The 10,383-nt window shown below is 37.1% G+C and overlaps 1 protein-coding gene and 1 pseudogene across 9 annotated transcripts in view; one reads left to right on the forward strand and one right to left on the reverse strand.

Moving 5' to 3' along the window:
• The window catches only part of LOC132030086 (protein ENHANCED DISEASE RESISTANCE 2-like), a 54,164-nt gene extending 49,175 nt beyond the window's left edge, over positions 1–4,989 (forward strand). For all 9 annotated transcript variants that reach the window (XM_059419569.1, XM_059419561.1, XM_059419565.1 and 6 more), the window contains one exon: positions 4,785–4,989. In XM_059419569.1, coding sequence (XP_059275552.1) covers positions 4,785–4,802 — 18 coding nt within the window. In that variant the 3' untranslated portion in view covers positions 4,803–4,989. The remainder of the gene's footprint in view (positions 1–4,784) is intronic.
• Positions 4,990–5,514: 525 nt separating this feature from the next.
• LOC132031740 (probable UDP-glucosyl transferase 73B6) lies at positions 5,515–7,396 on the reverse strand (annotated as a pseudogene).
• Positions 7,397–10,383: the final 2,987 nt, after the last annotated feature.

Consider the following 10,383-nt stretch of genomic DNA (forward strand, 5'->3'; position numbering starts at 1 on the left):
TCTAAACTTAAATAAAAGACCACTCCTTTAATTAATCGTATTAATGTGTTAAAATATTACCTAACATAAAAGTATGTATTTATTAATACTCGGATAATAAATAAAATTATATGATGTCGTAAATAAGTAGATGCGATAATATTTTAATAGTTCAATAGTAAATAAACGCTATTATTAAATTGTGCAAAATAAATGCTATGCGTGTGCATAAAATTATTAAAAATCCGAAATGATAAAAAATGCGAATTATAATAATAATAATAATAATAATAATAATAATAATAATAATAATAATAATAATAATAATGATCATAATAATTGCTAGTATTGCAATAGGGTAGTGAAACGCGGATATTAATAAAGTGATAATCGTAGTATAACTAATTTTCTTAAATTGCCAAAATATTAGGAGTGTAAATATATATTCGGAGGAGAGGCGGGATAAAATTGGGTGTCAACATCATCTTCGGATTCAGACTTGCCCCCAGTGTGGAGTTCTTCTACATCTTCATCTCCGTGAGGCTCAGGGACAGGAAACCATTGATATCCACTTGTATCAATGCTTAATTCCATATCATGTGCACGGGTTGCCAACTCTTCAAATGTCTTAGGCTTTATTCCTTGCAATATGTAATGAAGACCCAATGCATACCTTGTATGCAAATTTCGATCCCAGATGCTTCACTAAGGCAATCTTTGCAGTTAAGGCTCAAGCTCCTTCACCGATTGATGAAGTCAACAACTCTCTCACCATTTCTTTGGCGGGCATTTGTAAGCTCTATCATACTCACAATACTCTTTGTGCTGTAGAGGTGATTGAGAAATTCTTGCTCTAGTTGCTCCCACCTATCAACGGAACTAGGCTCGAGGTCTATGTACCAATCGAAGGCATTCCCTTTGAGGGATTGAACTAATTGTTTGACAAGGTAATCACCATATGTTCCACCATTGTTGCAAGTTTCAACGAAGTGTGCTACGTGTTGTTTCGGATTTACCTTCCGTTGAATTGCTGCAACTTAGGAGGTTTATAGCCAACAGGCGTCTTGCATTATCAATCCTTTGCGTATAAGGCTTTGCATATGTAAGAGAAGATTTGGATGCGGACTCGGTTATGCTTGGACGTACCTCCGTGGTGAAGTCGTTGGCCAACGGGAATCAGACCTTCGGGCAGGCTTGGACCTTCTTGATCGTTATTTCTTGTTTTGTGAAGGACTGCCCTTCCTCTTGTGTTTCATGAAGCTTCATAGGTACTTGGGTAGATTTTCCTTGGGCCATGCTCTCTAATTTATTTGTTAACTTAGTGATTCTACCATCTTGATCTTTAACGTTCTTTGATAGGCCTTCAACTGCTTTCGTCAAATTTTCAAGTTGTTCTTCTATGGTTGAAGCATTAGTCATCATCGCATGCACCACCATCGTAGGTGATGGAGAAGAACATGGATTTTCGCGAATATAGGATGCGAACATGTTATGCGGAGTAGATCCAGTGCTTAAGACATCATCACTAGCTTGCGTGAAGGATTTCTTGGATTTAGATAAACTAAGTTGGGCAAGAACCCTCTCGACCATTTTGGCGACATCCTCCCCTTTCTTTTGTGGTGTTTTGTGGAAATCTCGAGCCTTTTGGAGACGAACCGATGACGACAACATTCGGTACCGTGTGCTTGTGGAGCTCGTTGTCCTAGCAATTTGGCTTGGTTCCTTGTGACGGGTCCGACGCTCCCCTCAGTAACATCTAAGATGTTTTCCACAGCAACGGAGAATTTGGATCTGATAGTTTTTGTAGATGCGGATGCGGATTTCAAGTTGACCTTCTTAGAAACCATCTTAGTGTTTTTGAAGTTCGAATATGAGATAAGAGATGAGAGGTAAAGATTGTCCCACTGCGCGTGCCAAATTTGTAACGACTAATCTTTCGTTCCTGAAAATAATAATCAAGACAAGAAAAATAGCGACAAAGAATAATATTTGATTTCAAGAATTTGTGCGGGAGTTACAATCTTTATGAAATCTTAAATAAAAAAGATGTAATCTTCGCCGATTCTTCTCACTCCAACGATACGGCCGTCAATCAAGGGCTTTGCTTGTTCTTGAATGGACGGATTACTCCGTTGAAACTTCACTACGAATGCGGGGGGCCGAGCTTTCTTTAATCGCAAACGTACGGTATGGAAACTTGCGGCTCACCACTTGGAGCGACACTTCTTAGTATGCGGAAGACTTGTAGATGAGAGCTTCTCTATGTATTTTCTTCATCCCTTTTGGCTTCATGAAGACCCCTATTTATAGTTGCAGGGGAGAGCTAGGGTATGTATATGATTGGTTGAACCATGTCATTTGAACACTTGGCGACATTTGATTGGTTCTTCTATTGACTTGACATGTTGTGTCACTTATGCACGTGGCACGATTTTATTGGTCCTTGACTTGACTTGGCGCGCATGTCATTCGACACGTGGCATGGACCTTGGGCTAATAGAGTGGACACATTATTTGAAGACCAACTCAATGGACTAAGCCCAATAAAATTAGACTTTACTTTAAATGCATGTGTTGGACTTAAATAATTTAACCCTCATTCGGACTTGATATTTCTTGAACATGAAAATTTACCCAAATTAAATATGGATCAATTCCATAAAATTCATATACCTATAGACCTATTACTAGATAATTCATGGGTACAGCCAAAGCGTGTGAACTATACAAGTTCCCAATAACATTAATTAGTTGATTAAATATTAAATTAAAGTATAAAGTAAAGGCTCCGGTGTATAGAGAATACCTCACTGTTTAAGAAGTAACCATACGAAGGAACCCACTATTTCTTTTTTGATTTATTTTATTTACTAGATTTTTGATACCTAGGAAAAGACAATTTCTTATTTCTTTCTAATTTCAAAGTGAAATATCTAACAAAAAAAAATCGTGGTCGGGAAGGTTAGAGTGGCCAAAGCCACTGGAATTTTGATTTTATGCATTCGAAAAATATGTTTTGTTGTTAATAGACTAGGAAGGGGGAAAAGAATAACTGAAAGAAAGGCAATCAATTAGTTATTCGACTCATCATTACTCTAGATGGTGAAGATGTTGTCGACTACGATCCAATATTGGGTTATTTACATAGAGAGATAGAGAAAATTGCTGAAAATCAAACAATTATACAATATTTTCCTTATATAACAAGTTGGGATTATTTAGCTACTATGTTCATAGAAGCAATAACCATAAATGGACCCGAACAATTAGGCAATATTCAAGTACCTAAAAGGGCTAGCTATATTAGAGTCATTATGTTGGAGTTGAGTCGGATAGATCGGCCCAATTCCCCCTTCATGGATAGTTGCCTGATGCCATGGAGGGGCCTACTCCTATTTCGGCTCTTATACATCTGCTACTATGGTAGCGGCGAGAATTTTTATTGTAGCTCGGCTTCTTCCTCTTTTGAGATACCTTAGATAATGTATTTGATCTCGGTTATAGGAATAATAGCAGTTTTATTAGGAGCTACTTTAGCTCTTGCTCAAAAAGACCTTAAGAGAGGCTTAGCCTATTCCACAATGTCTCATGTTATGGCTTGACACAGTCAGCCATCTTGACCTTCTAGGTGAAACCGAAATCCTCGAAAAAAGAAGGCTGTGTCAAATAGATCAACTTAAAAGATGCTCATCCGGGAATTGATTGTCTTGCAAATTTCACTTCATTTTTTAATAATGCAAGTTTGACAGATTGCACCTGATAGAGTGAAATAGCTTAATGGGAAAAGAGGTGATCACAAACATTAACAGGAAAAGTATGCTGCAAAAATATACACTAGTTACATGCATGAAGACAAGAGAGATCGATGAACTCTGTTAATAGCTGAATTTTGGTTTATTTGTATAAAGTGGAAACTAGAAGAATTAAGCCCACACTATTATGCAGTACAGTCCAACAGGAAAGGATTAAGCAGTAGCTTTTCCTTTCTAATTTTCTGATTACTTCTTCTACGGTTAATATTTTCATTATTTATTTTCCACATATACCGATTTCCAGGTGATTGTTTCCCCCAAGGAAAAATAGTGATTGTTTCCCCCAAGGAAAAATAGTATGTACAAATTGTAGAATTCAATCAAATAGGACATTGGCATTTGTCTCTAAGTAAACCAAAGATCAACAGCCAGCAAGAAAGCCTTGTCGAGAATCACAATGTATAATTTGGGAATTGATAAAGGTGCTAAACTATAAAATTCATCCAAGGCAGAGACTTACAATTCTGGTCTTTCTGGCTTTCTCTGGTATACCAAGAGATCACAGACCTCATGTATTAGTTGCATACTTCCAGACATTTCTGTTCCACCCTCACCGTCACCTGCTAATAATTGACAATGGAGTAAATGCACCTGACATGAATGGGAAATCAGTGAGCAGGTGTAGATTATACTGATCTTCACATGCCCAAACCAGGAGAAAATACCAAGTAAGGAGGACAAGTAAGCATAACCTGGTATAGAATCCAGTCCAGCAGTTGGAAATTCAATTTCCTGGTACAAGAAAGTTGTTGCTCTTTATGTTCACGGGAAGTATGGATATCATAATAGTTCTGTGAAGTGTTGTCACTGGAAGACATATAGAGAAAATTGACTGACCGTCAGCTGTTTGTTATCCTTCAATGTCAATTCAGTTGCTTCTTTAGCCTGTTAATCATGACATTTATGATTGAAGAACTGCAGGACAGACTTAAGAAAGTGAGGTGAATAAACTGAGCTTCCAATGAGCAACAAGATAAGTACAAAAAAATGGAGCCTGACACACCATCATAGGTCAATCTTGACACCCATCAACTATCACAGGAATTGATTTTTGAAATATATACACACATCCATGTTAGTCGATTCATATTTTTCATTCACTAGTTTCTCAAGATTTTCCAGTTTTGAGAAACATTAGATGGAGGTAAACTTTTCCTCTTTTTTTTTGTTGTTTCGGGTTAGTTGTTCCTCTTGCCTTTTCATTTGTTTGTACAGAATTGTGGGAATTGTGATGTTTTCTCGTATGACATTTCAAGCTATATCTGTAATGGCAGAGTGTATTGCTCATGCCGATTAGATATCACACGTTTGATAAATCAGATAAATTTCTCATACTTTTTTGACTGCCTTGACGGCATGAAGTTAGTACAGAACAATGCTGATAGCTTATCTTTTACTTTTTCTTATCCCTCGGATATTGTAAGTTTTAATGTGGCTGAAGTATGGAAACATACTGTAAAATAGTGCCCCTTAAATTAAAAATATCAAAAAAAGAAAAAAAAATGGAAAGAAAATGAGACATGGTTTACTACAATCTTTTTCCTCGTCTTGCCTCTTTTTTCCCCCTCGAAGTTGGTAGGCTTCTTAGCTTGTATAATCACATATGTGAAATAAAACATATTATGGAGGATCACAATTTTGTTCATTTATAATTGAGGTTGTCTAACATCTAAACTATCGTGAACTCCAACTTGTAGTCTCATGCATTACATATATTGTTTGCTTCTCTCTATTTTATTTGGAGATGATAAAGGCTGTTTTATATGAAGTTTTCCACATTATTTGCTTATGAGTTGAATAAATGACTTCAGAGAGCACATTGAAATATCTGGATAGCCATTCTGGAAAATGGATCTTAACCCCATTGCTTGCCTATGAACCCCGTCATTCATCAGCAGGCCAATTCCTTGAACTATGTCATCTTTCTTCTCCATATCTCACGGGTCATCACTACTAAGTAAAATCACGTGTCCCATTTTCAACTAATTTGCTACTCCCTCCGGATCAAAAAAAAGAGTTCACTTAGCCATTTGCACACTTCTTAAGAAAACACTAACTCCTAGACAAAAATAGATAATTTGACTAAATTACTCCTAATTAAATAAGCATTGGGATTTGATCATATAACATTTAATAGGGGCAAATATGAAAAAACAGGATTAATTCTTTCTTGATTTGATAAGTGGACTCTTTTTTTGACCCAAGAAAAAAAGGCTAAGTGGATTCTTTTTTTGATCCGGAGGGAGTACCAATTTGGCATCATGGAATTGGTCACCCCTGATTGGCCACGCCAAAATTGGGATGCCGCATCCTATTGCCTCCATTGTTGAGTTCCATCCACAATGCGACAGAAATCCACTAGTTGAAGGATGGCTCAAAATCAATAGCTGTGGTTCCCACCCTTTATTATCAACCCTCTATTCCCTGTTCATTCTTCCAATCCATGAGGGTACTATCCCTCTTCCTGTGGACTGCCTCCAAAGAGAGCCAGGGGTGGACCGGATCGACCTCAACAGGCCTGAATGACCCAAATAAAAAGGTGGTTTGATGCCTCTAATGCATTAGCCAGTTGAACATATTCATCTAAATTAGGTCCAACTGCACTACCAAAGGACACATAAATAACTGATCTCTGAGGTTTTGAGTTCAACCATTGCATCACCTCTTCCGCTATAAATTTCGACTAGCGGTTTGACCTGACTTCGTGATCATGTAGTATTGAACTAGGTGATTTCCAAAATGTTTCTGGCAACCATGGGCCTACACCCATATTGGCTTTTCAATATGATTAATTACATAATCAATGAACGGACCCTCAAGATCATAGCAGGTATTAATCAACAATGCAATAGAACCCTCTACCTCATCCACCCATCGTGGCTTTTGACCCGGTCTTGGAGGCCCATCTTTTATCCCACCCGGTGGTCCCGATAGATCGTTCTGTCTATTCGAACCAACACCGTGATAGGCCCGTGATGATTTCGTTTGATATCAGAGTAATTCAGAGCCATACTTTCAAGTAACCCCGGAAGGATCCGAATCTCACCCGGTTTCATCTCATCCACATGGTTCTTCCAGGCTGCAAACTCCATTGCAGCACCAGCACAAGTTCCAGAAGTGAAGAAAGAGACAAAAGGTATGTCAAATTTCATGAAAATTTATGTCAAATTTCATGAAAATTTCCTTGCTCCAGCTCATCATGACATCCACCACCATACATATAGGTTGGGTCTTAGCCGATCCATTGCATCGTTCTGATAGTAAGGTATCGATCCCCTCTCCTAATTGCTGATGGTGATGCTGAAAAGGCCCTCGCGTGAAATTTTGTCCTTTTACTTTTGGTGGGAAAGCTGATAATGTGTTGCTTTTTGTGGTGGTGGTTGAGTTGATGTTGTAGTAGAAATTTCAACGAGTTGAATCAGAGAATGGTGACGAAGATTGGCGGGGATGGAGGAGGAGAGGTGGGAGGGGATGATAAGGGTGACTTTAAAGTTCAAAGAGGTGAGATTTTTGCAGAGTTCCAAATATGGGAAGAGATGACCTTGACCATAAAATGGGAGCACCAAAATCTCTCCATTAGTGGCTTCAATGTTTTTGTTCTCTGATTAAAGTTACACTTGTTGTCTTTAATTCCATCTCTATATATAAACAAGACAATGTTGAATTCTGCTTGGGAAGTGTGAATACGAATGTGTGGGGAAAGTGGAGAAGAAACTCGGACACAAAGTAGATTGAAACAAGGGAATTAATGGAGCTGAAAAGGACAGTGTAGCAAGTAGCAATAGCGCCTTAACAATGTTGAGTGATCATTAGAAGAAACCATTTGAGTAATGTGTTGTTTACTGCTTACGCTTTTTCATGTAAAGGTATCCACATTTTTTAGACTTCCCCTATTTAGGGAAACGTTTCTTTAATTGTCCTCACATCATTTGTTTGGTTGATTTTTTAAACTTTCTGATTGTTTTGATTATTAAAAATCTTTTTTGAAATAGAAATAAAACATTTTTCAGAAAAGTTACAGCAAAATGCGTTCTACTCAGATTTTTATTCTCATTTATTGATCAGGATGAGACACTTCTCTTTCTCATTACGTAGATAAGTCACCTTCTCAGATTATATTAATTCCATAATTTCTCATTAATGAGCATCTCTATTGTCAAGGGAAGATGGAAGTTTCACACCCTCATTGTTTACTCAAGATATCTGAAAAAACAAATAAGTACAAACACTTTTATATGCCCTGCATATTTTTTAGTTATATTGTATTAAGAAAAACCTACTACTCATTAATCTCGAAAAGTAAATTATACATTATTTGAAGAAAATATAATAAGAATTTCATTTATACATATGTTTCTCATGAGAAGTCATCAACTAAGAATTACCATCAAACTAAAGGCATGGTGATAGTCCAGATAGGAAAAGGGACAATTGATAGTTGGGATATAATACTCGCGGTAAGGTGATATTTCAGGTGTGTTTTTGACCATTATTTAAAGAAAATCCTTACGATTAGGACTTCACAAGCATTTCCTTAAGTATGGATATTGTTATTCTAATTCGTAGGAGTAATACTTTTCGATCCATTATGCTCTTTGTAAATTGTAATGCATATGGACATATCAGATAACGAATGCAAAAATGTCATTTCCTCTATATTCTTCTCAGGGAGGACCATATTTTCACCAATATATATAGTATTGAATCTAAATTCCTTACACCGGCGAATTGAAATTTTTTTGCACTATTTGATCAACCAAAAGAAAATATAAATAGCTGCTTATAATAAGCTAAATTAGTAATTCAAAAATGATGCAAGTAACCTGGTACAATATATTACATTACACATATACTATTTGTGCATACAAGTAAAATCCATATAATAACGCCGTAGGAAAAACGTATTATTATTGTATAGAGGTGGCTATTTTGACACCCCGAATACACTTATTGGCACCTAATTGTAATTCATTAACTTGCATTTACAAATAAATTGACCTTATAAAATACTATCACAATTGACCGTTTTGCTTTATCATATTTCTATCCTCTTTATTATATATGAAAGGTATTGCTCACCAATAAGTACAACAAAATAAACAGAGTATTTAAACGCAAATTCGTGTAACTTATTTGCTTAGTTTATTCAATCAAATTAATTTAAGTAGAGTTATCAATATCTTCCATTGCTATATCTGTCTATTCTTGATTTTTCATCAATCTCTTCATTGATGGTCGTTGCTTTCATTTAGATAAAATCAATCTCTTCATTGTTTCTTGGGGGTTTTTTTTTTTTTCATTTGCCAAAATATTCATCCCCAAAGGATAATCCACAACTGTTAGCCAATACTCAGAACTAGTGCATATCCAAGTAGAGTGAATGGATAATAGAAATAGATCTTAATACTGTAGTTGATTCGTTTCCCAAAGAAAATCAGAAAATTACATCCAATGAATAATAAAAATAGATCTTAATACTTGCATGTAGATAAAATCAATAAATTTAGGCCCCCTTCAGAAAACTATTTTTCACCAAAAAAATTCAAAAAGAAGAAAATAAATTATGCGTAGGGAGGGAGGGAAAAGAAAAGGCATAATACATAAACAGGCCCTCAAACTTGGCCTCTACTCCGACAAGTATGCCCTCCAACTACTTTGGATGTGCAAAGTAGATCTCAACTTGTCTCCACTTTTCTACCGAACACTCCAGCTTACAAAATGATCATCTACAAAATTTATGTGTCACATCAATGCCACGACAGTATTTGTGTTTACGTGCTCAACTTATACAAGCTGAGATGTCTACTTGTGCACACCGAAAAGTGGAGCAAGCATACTTGCCGATAAGGCCACAAGGTTCGAGGCCTATGTCACACCCCAACCCTTTGGGGGGGGGGGGGGGGCCGCACCCGCACCCGTAAGGGCCGAGCGAACCAACGTGATATCCGAACTCTATAAATACATGAATCATAGGCCGACAAGTGCCGCTCGAATAACAATTGTCAGAAGCATATCATAACAACTCGCAATCGTAAAAAGGCCCAACAACACATATATGCATTACAAGGGCCAACAATGCCATAACCAAGAAAGAAAACTAGTCAGAAGGCCAACAAGGCCAAACACAATACCTGTACACCGAGTGATAGTCCGAAGCCTCTAAGAGAACTAATATGCATCAACCGGCTCTGGACGTTGGCCCCGACGTACCCATAGCCATACTCTCTCTATATATATGCATGCATCCTATTTAATGACTCGACCAACAACTCCTGTGAGAACGGAGTGCCAACATCCTCCCGTTGAACTTTTGGTGTCCTACTAAGAAAGGTACAACAATCCGTCTACCGTACCCGTGGGTACGATCACAACAAGACAAAATGCGCGATATATGAAAGATGTACCGAGTATGTAAGCATAAACATAACATAAGCATAAAAGATACGTATAACTTGGGAAAAGATGTAGGACAACCCGAAACTCAACGAGGCCACCGAGGCGACCATAATCATGACATAAATGTAAATGCATGCCCGTAAAATCATTCTCGCGTGAGGCATAAATCATATCATATAACAATAATAAATCCCCT

This window comes from Lycium ferocissimum, chromosome 9 (assembly GCF_029784015.1).
Source record: "Lycium ferocissimum isolate CSIRO_LF1 chromosome 9, AGI_CSIRO_Lferr_CH_V1, whole genome shotgun sequence".
In the NCBI taxonomy this organism is placed as follows: Eukaryota; Viridiplantae; Streptophyta; class Magnoliopsida; order Solanales; family Solanaceae; genus Lycium; species Lycium ferocissimum.